Source organism: Myotis davidii, unplaced genomic scaffold, assembly GCF_000327345.1.
Source record: "Myotis davidii unplaced genomic scaffold, ASM32734v1 scaffold221, whole genome shotgun sequence".
Lineage (NCBI taxonomy): Eukaryota > Metazoa > Chordata > Mammalia > Chiroptera > Vespertilionidae > Myotis > Myotis davidii.
In genome coordinates this window covers 4134468-4148158 of record NW_006293349.1, presented here as the reverse complement: position 1 = coordinate 4148158, position 13691 = coordinate 4134468, and the positions used below count along the sequence as shown (strand labels likewise).

The window sequence follows — 13691 nt, the reverse complement described above, 5'->3', positions numbered from 1 at the left end:
GGGAAAGAGAGGGTGTGGAGGGCCTAGAGACGAGGGTTTCTAAACTCTGGTCGTTCACAATTTACCTGCACAACTTCTGTCACACCTACGCATTCTGCCAACTGTTCTTTCTAGCCTAAATATATGTTTCAAAATAGGGAATCCGTGTGGCCCGGCTGTGGGTGTATAAGGCCCCTGTGACTCCAGCTTATTGGTGTAGCCGCCAGCCACAGGGCTCCCCCTCCTGCACGAGGGGCTCCGCACGGGGAAACGGACCCGCTGCCCCGACAGTGGGCTGAGCGGTCCCACCCACGGGAGCCCAGCATCCCCGTCACAAATGCCAGCAAAAGGGAGCTTAGGGCTCTGACACAGCAGCCGCCACCCGGTGGTCCGCAGACCGCTGGGGGTCCTGAGGTCTGAAAGGCTGGCGACCGCTGCTCTAAGGGGTCCTGTCAGGTGAAAGCTGTAATGAACTGGAACCCAACTTGCCACTACCCTTTTTCCTGGTAGTTCATGAGAAAGGACCCAATAACAAGAGCGCTGTTTGGTCCAACCTGCAACTTCCAAGGCGTAGGACAGATAACGGCCAATCACCCACCCAGGCCAAGTGCCCGTCTCAGTGCAGAATGAGGACATTGAGCTATGGCTCTGTCGGTGCTAGCACAGCGAGGAGACTGTGTCTGACTTACAAGGGGGTAGGAGTGGGTGTGACTTCACTAGAGAAAGACATTTAGAAAGAGCTAAAATAGAAGAGGCTGGCAAAATCTTCACCAGAAAATAAAATCATTTCCTGAACAATCTGGTTAGGCAAATGATTATGATAAATGCGAAGAAAGTACACAAGCAAACAGTAAACAATCTACTGGGGAAAAAAATTAAGTATCAAACATGGTGGCTCCAATTCATTCAGACGATTTCACATTGATAGACTTAATAATGGGGGGGGGTGCTCCAACCTGCATGCAAAAAATGTCTCCATATTAGGGCCCTAATGTCAAGGAAAAATGCAAATTTCAAGTGCGGGCAGTCTCAGCACCACTACGCCCGTCCACACGGAACACTCACTCTGTAATACTAGCTATCAACATGTGACGATAAAGGCACCTCAAACACAGCACACCCAACAGCCCACCACGCTATTCCCTACCCCCAGCGCCCCAACCCCTTTCCTCAGTGTCATCTGCTGCAGTGAATGGTATCACCATATGGGTTCAGGCCCCAAGCCTAACGCCCAACCTGTTAATAAGGCCTCGTTTCCCTTCAAACTACACTGGGAACCTATTGCTCACAGCTCCCCCTCGCACCCGAGCCTAAGCCACACCCTCCTTGCCCGTCACCCTCAGCACAGACAGCTCAGAGAGCTCCCAGCTTGTTTCTCTGCCTCCACTCCTGTCTCCCTGTAGTCACTTTCCACACCACAGGCAAAGCGAGCTTGGAAACCAACAAATCAGATCATGCCCCACCCTCGCTCCAAACCTACCGTGCAGCGGTTCTCAACCCTGGCTGCACATTAGAATCACCTGGGAATCCTCGGGAATGAGGCCCAGAAATCAGGATTTTAAAAAAGATTCCCAGGTGATTCTAATGTGCAGCCAAGGTTGAGAACCACTGCTATAGTGGCTCCCATCCTCCTCCGTGAAATCTCAGCTCTTCACCTCAGCTACCAGGCTCCGCAGGGCCGGCCCTGCCTCTCTCTCATTTCACTCTGTCACCAAGACTGCCCCCGTCTCAGGGCCTTTGCACCGGCTGCCTCCCCAGAAGGCTGCCCTGAGGGCATCACCCGGGACCGTTGCCTGGCTCGCCCCCCCCGATTCCAGCCTCAACACAAGTGCCCCACACATGAGACCTGCTGACCCCCACAGCCAGCACCCTCTGACCCCGCACCTGCTTTCCCCTCTAACTAAGTCAAGTCACCGAGTTATTTTATTTGGACATGTTCTCCTCCCCCACTAGGATGTAAGGTGCTGGAAGGCGGGAACGGTCACTCCCTGCCCACCCATCACCTGAACCAACGACACACACACGCTGGGTCCTCCCTAGCAGGGGCTGCATAAACGAGTGAGCTCGGGCCGCGTCCCCAAAACAAGGAAGCGGGAGCATGAGGGGACATGCAGTAGCGCACGCACGTACTCATCGGAAATCTCGATGTTGAGCTTCTGCCGCGTCTGGCTGAGCGTCGTCCGGTACAGCTTGGTGGCCATCTCGATCAGGTGGTCGCTGCTGAAGAGGAAGTCCCCTTTGCTGGCCGCCTCCGAGCCCTGGGGACAAAGCGGGGCCGGACGGTGAGGAGGCGGCGCAGGAGGCGGGGGCTGGCAGCCGGCTGAGCGAGAACCACAGCCTCTCTGCGCATCGCTCGGGGCGCATCCCTCCCGAGTGAACGAATGACAGACAGCACTTCCTCCACGCCGCTCTGAGCACGTCCGCGGGGTCACCTACCCTCGCTCCCCAGGGTCCCCGGGAGCTGGCTGGGAAGCAGGCCGGGCATGGACCCGCGGTGGCTCCCGGTCCCCTGCAGGCCCGAGCACTGCCCTCACCGGGAGCGCGCTCTCAAAGCGCTGCTTAAACACCCCCGGTGATCCGGTTAAAGAAATCGGAGCAGTAACAACCCCAACAGGCATCCCCGGGCGCTGGCTCTGCTCAGCTGCACGAGGGACCCACTGGAAGCTTCTGGAAAGCTGGGTGCTGGCTCCCCTCCCAGACCCTGACCTGGTTGGACGGGGCTGTGGCCTGGGCAGCAGCGTTGCTTCCACGTGTGGCCGGGGCTCAGAATCCTCACGGTCTGATTATGCTGCCATCAGGCCCAGAGCCACAGCGGAGGAAACAGGCCGAACTAGGCCTACGGGATTGTCTCAAGGTCAGACTCTGCTAGCGAGGCGCACTACTAGCTACACGCGTGTCGCTAAACGTGAGGACTGTTTGCTAGCATGTTCATTTGGTGACTGTTTGCTAGGTGGCAAGCCCTATGTGAAGCGCTTTACATTTAATCCTAGAACAACACCTATGAAGCAGGTGCTGCTATTCTCCCCATTGCACAGAGGAGAAGAATGAGGCAGGCACGTGACAGCTACACGGCCTGGCCAAGGTCACTGCGAAGTCAGTGAGGCCGACTCCAGGGGCTCAAGCCAGAAGGTCCTGGTTAAGCTAAGAGCCCAGAACATAAAACATCTCCAGGTCCAAATACCAGGCAGTTGACCGCAGTCACATTCTTTCCTTAAAAACCCCCGAGATTAAAGACGAACAAGACATTTACGAGGTCGGCATGTGGATGAAACAACAGGAGGAAGCATCGTTTGAAACCGCTTCACAGTTCCACCCACTGGTGCTCAAAACAATGCCTATCGCAGCGATAGCTACTCGGTGAGACTGTGGCTCAAGCGAACAAGCCACGGAGCCACTCCTCTCCTTCAGTTACTGAGAAATCGAGCCTGAGCTTCTACCCAGCAGGGAATGCAGCCGTAACTTCCCACCAGTGAGGAGAGCATGTGACCTCCAAGCAGCAGGATCGTCCAGGTTTAGAACCTGTTAACTCGACGGCTGAGAGCGCGGACACAGGCAGAAGCCTGCCGGTCACGCCGGCGGAGGGCTCCTTACCGCCTTGAGGTGGATGGCGAAGAAGCCATCGTTCTGCGAGCTCATGGACACTTTGGTCACATCCACCAGGGGGACCTCCGACTTGATCTGGCCAGACTTCTGATCCGCAAGGAGGAGGTTGTTGTTTGTTAAGAGGAAAATCCGGGAGGTGCTCTAAACGAAACGAAACAAAACAGGATGCAAACCCGGTGATGGGAAATACCCCCAACGGCCCGTGAGTGTAAGGCATTAGTTATTTGCGGAAATGTGTATTTCATCCCCATACGCCTCAGCAGGCACACCTATGCGAACCGAGAACACAGGAAGCACAGGCAAGACATTTTAATTCACACGCGTTTCATCAGCAGCCATTCATAAAATGCCTCTGAACCTTAAAGGCTGGGGAGACAGCGCCCCTCACAGTCACTCCGCCGAGAACGTGAAATGCAAATATTAACATTCGGAAGATGACAGGGTCTGTCCCAGCTGACAAACGCGTCCCCCGGGTCTGCGGGGTGAGCCTTTACCTTCCCGTTCGCACGGTTGATTTTGTTGACAACCTCCGCGATGATGATCTTTTCCTCAATGGCGTCTTTGAGTTTCTTGTACTTGGGGTTCTTGTTGATCTCCAGGTAAGCGCCTTGGAATGGCTGGCCAACACTAAAAAGAAAGGAAAAACCAAATCCCTCAGGTCGGACCCGGTGTCAGATGGAGGTACTGCCGGACACAGACAACAGTCAGCTGATTCGAATGAGTGTCTGCCGGCTCCATAAAAAGAAAATTTATTTTATGTTTTATACGTCGTATTTGCATCTGTCCTAAATATACGTTGGAAATAGAGCCTGAAACCTATTTCAAATACACACACACACACACACACCACAAATATATATTTAAATATGTTTTTATTGAATTTTTTTTTTTAGAGAGAGAGGAAGGGAAAGGGAGAGATAGAAACATCATTGCACACCCCCCGCTGGAGATCGAGCCCACAATCTGAGCATATAGCTGGACCGGGAATCGAATCAGTGGCCTATTGGTTCATGGATTAATGCCCAACCAGTGAGCACACTGGCCAGGCTCAAATATATATATATATATTTTTAAAAAATATATTTTATTGATTTTTTACAGAGAGGAAGGGAGAGGGATAGAGAGTTAGAAACATCGATGAGAGAGAAACATCGATCAGCTGCCTCCTGCACACTCCCCACTGGAGATGTGCCCGCAACCAAGGTACATGCCCTTCACCGGAATCAAACCTGGGACCTTTCAGTCCGCAGGCTGACGCTCTATCCACTGAGCCAAACCGGTTTTGGCTCAAATATATTTTTGATGTGATCCTGGCATTTGGGAGGCAGGACTTTGATAAAAATCTCATCCCATGGAACAATCAAGCTAAAAATCACTCATATGAATGGCACCCAAGAGCCAAGTGCAGGGCTCACCTGAAGGAAAGGCCGTTCCTCTGACCTGTGACTATCAAGGTAACAGCTGCCCACACAGGGCTTATTGATCCCTTTAAACAACATGCAGCAACGGAACAAAGAGCACAAACCATCGCCATCGCCTGATCCAAAGAAAAAGCCCACTTTCTTGCAGAGTAAGAAAACCAGTAACCTTCGGGGGGAGAACAGGTCCAGAGCGATAGGTCTTAGAAGAAAACTATAGAAATTCTGGCTCCAAGAGGCAACGCATGAAAGAAAAATCAGGTCTCCTCCTATGATGTGCCCCTAAGTGGCCACGTAAACATTTAGAACCGGAGCAGTTTTCTTTCAAACAAAGTGCTTCCCACAAGAGGCGTGACCGTGCACATGCGCTAAGACACGATTTCCCTCGAGCCCTGCTGGGGGACACGCTCAGGGCAGCTTCTTCAAGGACGCACAAGCACACCAACAAAAACAAAACAGAAAAACCCTACCGCTTCATTCTGAGCCGGAAAGTTCTGGCAATTTGCAAATACAACGCTAAACGCTTGTGTTGGGGGTGGAGGATGGGGAAGAAAAATCCGTGTAGGTGGTCAGTTTTACAGCTCCCAGGATAGGAGAGGCCGACACCCATGGGCCGAGCTTCACACAGTGGATGGGGGGAGGGTACACCCGGATGGACAAGGCCGACCCCATGGGCTGCCCTTCGCAGCAGAGGGAGGCCCAATCATCCCACCCCAGCTGCCGTGGGCGATACCCGCCCCCATTTGGCTTGACGTTGTTAACATTTTTGTTGTTGTTCACATTCAAATGTGTTTTCAATAATAAAAAGTGCTAAGAGCCTTTGAACTGGTTTCTCCAAAAATGCATTTTTCTCCCTCCAGTTAAGAGTCAGCCACAGGGAATGTTAATTAAGAAGGTTACTCTACATGTTAAAAATATAAAGGAAAATGTTAAATAAAACTAGCTTCTGGAGAAAGCATCGAGACAGTGCTCCCGCCTGTGGACGCTGCATACAGCAGGCCTCCTGGCGGATGTGGGATCGAGACTCCACGTTTGACTTGGAAGAACACATGCCACCTCGAGCCGCCCGGCCAGCTCACCAAGGAAGCTGTGTCCCTTCAAACACTGAAACCAAATGAGTCTGCCGGCTTCTGTTCTTTTAATCCTCTAAAAGGGAGAGCTTCCAAATGTGCGTGAAGACACAGAGAACACACATGTACCATATGTAAGATAGGTGAATAGATTTAGCGTATAATGCATTTTCATTTCTAGGCCATTTTTGGGGGGAAACGAAACGTTGCTATAGATTTGGCCTGTAACGGTACAACCTGCTTTTCCATAAATACCAGATGAAGAGGAGATAGGAATTCTGGGGGGAAATGATGAACTGGGGGCGGGGGGCACGTGTAAGACTATCTGATGAGCATCTTTACCAGGGAGAGGAATTCACGTGGCGAACGTGCCCTGGGTATGCCTTCCTTTACTGAGTAGTCGTGTCTACAACAAAGGAGCCAAACTCGCTGCACAGGCCTCGGCAGTCGTGCCCGGCAGGTTAGCAGCCCGTGGGCCACCACAGACAGAACTCAGAAAGTGTACACTGGCTCGCTCTTATCATGGCTCTTAAAAATGAATTCTGACCAGCTCACTAAATAAAGCAGGAAGACTGGAATGGCGATGACAGTAAATAGCCAACAGAAACTGGGCTAGACTCTGAAAACTACGGAAAGTAACAGGGCTTTACAATGCCAATTTATCTTAGTAGCCTATACGATTTTCATTTTAAAAAGTGACTTCTAATTATTATTATTTTTTAAATGTGTTTTTATTAGTTTCAGAGAGGAAGGGTGGAGAGAAACATCGATTGTCTGCCTCCTGCACGCCCCCTATTGGGGATGGAGCCCGCATCTAGGGCCCTGAGCTGGAGTCAAACCATGACCTCCTGGTTCATAGGCCAACGCTCAACCACTGAGCCACGGCAGCCGGATGTGACTTCTAATTATTCAGTGAAGTGTTCGAGCTAATGCCAATGGAAAAGAGGCAAGAAACGGCCATTGCTCCGAAGTGTTTGTTATTTATACCCAGCTGCCCATAAAATAACGCACAGAATTAAACATCTCTCATGCATCTCTGAAATCTCTAGTAGGAAAGACCTGCAAATACTTGAGAAGTTTTTAAAATGCTGACTTCCATGAGTTAGCACAGCCACCATACCTCGACGGGTACAAAGCCTTCTTGTCTTTGAAGAGTTCACTGGCTTCTAGCTTCTCCTCGTAGATGAGCTTCTGCTGGTCTGTGAACTGGTCCCTGTACTTTTTACACTGCAAGGGATGAAAAAAAGGAAAAGTAAGACATCACTTACACAAACTGGCCATCACTCCCTCTTAATGGAATCAGTCCACGTAACAGCGGCGAGAATAAACGCGAACGAACTATGCATGGAAAAGCCTCACAGCGCTGTTCCTCTGTCGGTTCACTGCTCACAGTGCCGGCTGGGGACACTCCTCCCAAACACAGAAGCGTCCTGCAGGCCGGCCTCTCCTCTCTCATCTGCTCACTACGACGGCGGTCCCTGCCACCCCTCAGTCCCGAGGCCGCCACCCTCTTAGAGACTCGCAGTAAGAAAACCACCGTGTAAACCCATAGTTTACAGGATTCGTCCACATCGTGCGAAGATGTTCACGTTATTATTTCTTTCTCCTACAGTATCGTTAGACAAGCGGAATCTGAACGGGAAAGACGACACGGCGGCGCACACCCCTTCCCCGGACAGGGGGAGGCCAAGGGGCACGCCTGCTGCTCCAGGGCTGCTCACGGAAGCCACGCGCGGTCCCCGGCGCAAAATACCCCCGTCCTCAAACAGCTCCCTCCCGGCCAGAGGCAGAGGCCGCAGATGTTCCCTTCCATAGGACTCTTCGCAAAAGAACAGAACAAACCCGCGGTGAGAAGGCTCCAAAGAGAAGAGGCTCTTTACCCGCCACAGGTGGAAGATCCTCCTCAGCTCCTTGTGCGTGGAATCCAGGAACAGGTAGGGCCTTGGCGGCCAGTTCTTGTCTATCGGCGACAAGGAGGGCATCTTGCTTTTCATTTCCAGGAAGTATTTTTGCACCTGCGTTGGGTTTGACAGGAAATACCAGGGGAGTGAAATAGTATCAGAAAAGTCCTTGTTTTTCATAAACCAGAATGAAACTGAGCAGCCTCCGCTGGGTCTGGGCCAGTCTCGGGCCCGACAACTCCGCAACGTGAAGCCTCCACTCCAGTCCCCGTGCTGCCTGCGGAAACCTGGGCTCCACCCAACGGTTCAGACGGAAGAAGAAAACGGACACTCGTCCCAATATGAACAGCAACACTGACTCCAGCGAACACCGGAGAGCTGTGCTAGTCACGTGGCTCTCTCTACCTAAACCGTAAGCAATTCAAATAAGACAAAGTAAACGAGCCAGCTCATCAGTCACAGGTGACACTTCAGGTGCTCCGGAGCCCCATGTGGCCATGCGGCCGGTGGCTGTCCCACGGCACCGCAGACATAGCCATCTGCATCCTTCCACCGGCCCAGTGGATGGCACTGCCCGCCAGCCCTCCAGCGGGGCCGGCGGGAGGTGTCAGGCCATTGTTCTGAGTTAACCCTCCAGCACTCGTGAGCTCGGCGCTGTGATCCCCCCTGAGAATGAGCTGAGGCCCCGGAGTGAGGAGTCGCTCACCTCGCTCCCATGAGAGGCGGGCTCACCTCCGACGGCACAGGGCACAGGGACTCCGGGCCCATCTGGCCGGCTGGGCCCTACCACCGCCTTCTCTCCTGCACCCCGCTCCCCACTGCCCGCTGGCCAGCCTGGACCCGAGGCAGCTCAGGGTAGGACCTTAGTATCCCCCAAATTCCCCTGCTGAAACCCTACTCCGCAACAGGAAGGCATCAGGGACGGGGCCTCTGGAGGTAATGGAGTTTAGAGGCCACGAGACTAGAGCTCCCGTGACGGGGCCGGTGCCCTAATCAGAGGAGATGGGAGGGTTATGGCAGCAGCTTCCCTCTCCTCCCAGCTGCCATCGCCACAGCCGACAGCCTGCCCTCGGCCGCCCGCCTCCAGGTCTGCGAGAAACAGATGATCATCGAGAAACAAATGCTCATCGTTGCAGCCGCCCGGTCTGCAGTGCTGCGGTTAGAGCATCCTGAACTAAGACACCCGACTTTCTCGAGCTCATGTTCCCTCAGAGTAGGTTCTCCCCGCCAAATAAAAAAGTTCTATTTAAAAAATGACATCCTACTAACTACACGTGGGCCCCGGATAGCTCTTCCTGGGACAGTTCTGCTGGACGCGAGGGGAAGGGTGAGAGCCACCCCGCTCAGAGTGGCAGCGAGGGTGAGGCGTGGCAAGGGAGTCGCCTGTGACAGTCGGTGCCGTTAACGAGCTGCCCCACGAACGCCAAGGAGCCCCGGGCAGGACGCAGACTTACAATTCTCTGAATCGTGAACTCGTAGATTTTCTTCCCGGCGTTGGCTCTGAAGAACTTCCTGTACTCCCGGCGCACCTGAGGGAGAAGCGGGCGCGGGGTCAGCAGGGGCCCGGCCGCCATGGAGGCCCTGCACGTCCACTCAACACGACAGCGGGCGCCTCTCGGATGGAGCGGGACAGCTGGCGCACACCGGGCCCCGAGCTTTAGGCCAGAGGAGGAGAAAGGCAGACATGCCCGGTGGCAGTGCCCAGCGTTTCGCTATTTTAAAGCCTTTTAACTAGTTTTTCAGAAACCTGATGATTTGATGAGAAACATTTTACAGGCATAGTGGCCAACGCATCACAGATCAAGGCACGCTTCGGGAAAAGGTGACGGAAGGCCATCTTCATCTCGAATTGTTCTTCAAAGGGGAAAAAAGGCCTAAAGAACTACACTGCCGTTCCCCAAAGCCTTGCCTAGGGAGATGGAAATGGAAGGGCACTGAAAATAATAGAATTAGATTTGAACTAGCATCGTCTTCCCTCTCACTGCATCGATTTTTCTCTCACCCCCGCTCCTACTGGCCTTCCTACAGAATACTTCCGTGCCCTGAAGACACCGCATGACGGCCCTCTTTCCTCCCTGCTGCCCAGCTGGACTTCGCTGTCTGCTAACGTCGAACTAAACGCCTGCGCCAGGTGTCTGCTGGCTGCACGAACAATACAGTGAAATTTTGAAACCGAGGGGAAGATACTTAAAATATTTATTATCATTTAGTTATGAATGTCTAAGAGGTTTTCTCAAGATTTCCCGGAGCTAGAGTCTCCTTTGCCTACGTGCACCCTCACCTGAAGTGGGAAGCACCACTTAGAAATACATTAGACTCTACCTCCTGGCCCTTTAAATACAGCTCCTCATGCTGTGACCCAACCATGAAATTATTTTCATTGCTACTTCATCACTGTAATGTTGCTGCTGTTATGAATCATCATGTAAATATCTGATATGCAGGACGGTCTTAGGCGACCCCTGTGAAAGGGTCGTTCGACCACCAAAGGGGTCGCGACCCACAGGTTGAGAACCGCTGCATTAGAGGCCTCGTTGGCGTGTAAAGTCCTCTTATTTGTCAAAATCTGTACCATCAGCGGAATCCCTTGGTTCCGATGCTGAGCAGCCAGAGCGCCGGTCACTTAGAGAAGGCTCCGCCCAGCAGCCGTCAGAGCAGGGGAGGTGGGGGAAGGGCACTGGAGCCCGACCCCCCGGCGGGGCGGGCACTGCAGGCCTGGGCCAGCTCTGAGCTCAGCTGCTGAAATTCTGTCTCACGCATTAAAAAAACACGTCATCCCCCTAAAGATGACATAAAACAGAACTTCGTAACAGAGAGTCTTAAATAAGACATGCTGCCTCAGCATTACTTTAAAGCTAGCACTGAAAGCAGCACTCCACAACCCTCGCCGGTCTGGCTCCGTGGTTGGAGCATCGGCCACTGGACCCAAGGATCGTGGGTTCGACTCCCAGTCAAGGGCACGTACCTCGTACCTCGGTGGCAGGGTCCCAGCCCCGGTCGGAGTGTGTGCGGGAGGCAACCCATCGATGTGTCTCCCTCACGTTGATTTTTTTTTTTTTTCTCTCTCTCTCTCTCTCTTCCTCCTCCCTCCCTTCCACACTCTCTAGAAATCAATGGAAAAAATATCCTTGGATGAGGATTAAAAATCATAATAAAAAGGAATAAAGATACGTATCACAATAGGATCAGAAAATATTAGTGTGCAGCTTCGTTTCCAAAAAGAAACACGATTAGGCAAGATGGCCTGTCAGAGCTGGCGCAGACCATGAGCAAGCGCACCCGCTTTTCTGGGGTTAGTGAGTGCGAGGCCCGGGCCCGCCCTGGACAGGAGGGGGAGGAAGTACCTTCAGTCCAAGCCAGTAAGCCCAAATGACAGCGACCGCATGCCTGCGCCTAGCCTCCTCCTTCAAGCGTTTCAACTCCCTCCGAGCCTGGAACGTTTTAGACGGTAAATGAGAGAGACAGCCCGAGGCAGACAGCACAGACCAGGAGACACCACCACACAGAGGGCCGCGCAGGAGCGAGGGGTCAGGTGGCCGAGGGGCCCCGCACGGTCATGTCGGCGTCAGGCTGGTGCGGCCCCGGTGTTTTTGGGGCGTGGAGACCGACCCAGGGGAGGGCAGTCCGCGTGGCCCCGAGGGAGCACGCCTCCGCCCCTCACGTCCATCCTTTGCCCTTTTCCCCCCATTCTCCCTCCCTCCTCACAGCCTTGAGCTCTGAGCGGCTCCTAAGAACTCTAGTAGCCTTGCCTTTGCTGCCGGCACGGGGGCTGAGGGGGAGCCCCGCGTTCGTGCGTTCAGACGTGTAAAAAGGCAACCATTTAAAACGGGAGGAATAAAGGTTGTTTCTCCCCAAGTTCAACCAGAAACACAAAACTCAGAATTCCTTCCAGTTAGAAAACTGCAAGAAGCGTATTTTCAAGATGTAATCTTAGCACGGGAAATGTACCGAGATAAAAAGTGGAACCATCTGTAGGTTTAAAAAGCCATCTCAGGGCAGCGTTCCTCGAGACATGTGGTTTTAAGGGGCAGGACAACCAGGCGCTGGCTTCACACTACGCGGTGGGGCATCGGCCTGTGGACTGAAGGGTCCCGGGTTCGATTCCAGTCAGGGCACATGCCCAGGTTGCAGGCTCGGTCCCCAGCAGGGAGGCGTGCAGGAGGCAGCCAATCACCGATTCTCTCTCTTCATTGATGTTTCTCTCTCTCTCTCCCTCTCCTCTCTGAAATCAATGAAAAAATATTTTTTTAAAAAACAGATAAAGGGACTAGTGTGTTCTTCACCGATTGCCAAGGGAAAACACACAGGAACAACTTTGGTGAGGTTGTGGCAGTGAATTAGAATACAATCTGGTAAGTATGAGGGCAGAGATGTGCATGGAGGATTCCAAGGACATAAAACAGTTGCACCAAGTCCAGATGGGACAATTCTCTCTCTCTCTCCCTCTCCTCTCTGAAATCAATGAAAAAATATTTTTTTAAAAAACAGATAAAGGGACTAGTGTGTTCTTCACCGATTGCCAAGGGAAAACACACAGGAACAACTTTGGTGAGGTTGTGGCAAAGTCGGACCGTTCTGGGCCAGCGTCCTCTCTTCTCGCTTTTCTCCCACGATGGGCCTAGGATGCTCACGTGACTTACAGACCCGGGACTGTGCTGCTGGGTGGTTCACATTTTTAGCAGGGACGACCTCTGATTTCCCGAGTAACAAAATCATCTAAAGCCTCGGCCCCCTGGGGCACAGGAAACATTCACAGCGCCCAGGTCGCTGCCTGGGGATCAGCCAGGGCCTCCAGGGGCCTTTGTTTCGGAAAACTAACGGCTGATGCGGAAATTCCTGGGATTCTTCCGTGGCCACCCCAGCTGGCCGTGTGTGGACGTGGCTTCCCGTTAAATCACAGATGGCAATTCTTTGCACATAGAGTATTTGGCTTGGAATCATCAATGGCTGCCTGGCCACAGGGAGCCGAAAACATCGCTTCATTTGCAGATCACTACGTTCTAAGGCATGCGTGAAAGGGGTTTCTGCCGTCCACACGTGGTAGCAGCACACCCACGAAGGCCCCAATCCGAGCGCTCTCCTCATGCCCCTCGCCCCCCGGGGATCCCTCCAGAGAGCGGCCAGTACGTGGCAGGGCAGGGGGGGAGGAGGAGGGGGGGGGAGGAAAAACTAACATGCAAGCTATTTGAGAGTTTTAATGAAACAGCAACTACCCTAGCACCTCATTAGTAAGCATGGTCTTGTCTGCCTATCTCTGCATGCGGCAGCTGCCCCGGCACTAATGCCACCTACGGCGCCGGGCCCATTCACGCCAGCCGTAAGGACGTGCACCGCGTGCGCCGTGCCAACTGCAGTCACTCATCCTGATAGGCGAGCGCTACGGGCTGGTGACTGCCCATCCCGGGACGGGGACGAGAGGCGCGTCAGTACCTTCGATCCAAGCCAGAAAGCCCAAATCACTGCAATAGCGTGTTTATTCCTAGCCTCCTCCTTCAGCCGGCTCAGCTCCCGCCGCGCCTGCAAGCGTGTGAGAAGGAGTGACAGAGAGCGTGAGGCGGGAAAGGTGGCTGCGACAGAGGAGGACAGACAGACACCGGTCACCGCCACCCGTAAACACGAGCGCGCGTGCCACCACCCGCACCGAACGAGCGTCAGAGAGCGAGAGGCAGTGCGTGCTCAGCTTAGCCGACGGTGCTGCCCGGGAGAGGGCCCCTCGCTCT

The 13691-nt window shown here is 53.4% G+C and overlaps 1 protein-coding gene across 1 annotated transcript in view; it reads right to left on the bottom strand.

The window, feature by feature from the left end:
• MYO1B (myosin IB) overlaps window positions 1–13691 on the bottom strand; it is a gene marked incomplete at its 3' end in the record, with an annotated part of 139872 nt that overhangs the window by 2998 nt on the left and 123183 nt on the right. Inside the window, exons 24-31 of the mRNA XM_015566116.1 lie at window positions 13402–13489; window positions 11316–11402; window positions 9426–9500; window positions 7951–8085; window positions 7191–7297; window positions 4077–4209; window positions 3571–3723; window positions 2110–2237 (exon numbers count right to left, since the gene is read on the bottom strand). Of these exons, the coding sequence (XP_015421602.1) occupies window positions 2110–2237; window positions 3571–3723; window positions 4077–4209; window positions 7191–7297; window positions 7951–8085; window positions 9426–9500; window positions 11316–11402; window positions 13402–13489 (906 nt within the window). The remainder of the gene's footprint in view (window positions 1–2109; window positions 2238–3570; window positions 3724–4076; window positions 4210–7190; window positions 7298–7950; window positions 8086–9425; window positions 9501–11315; window positions 11403–13401; window positions 13490–13691) is intronic.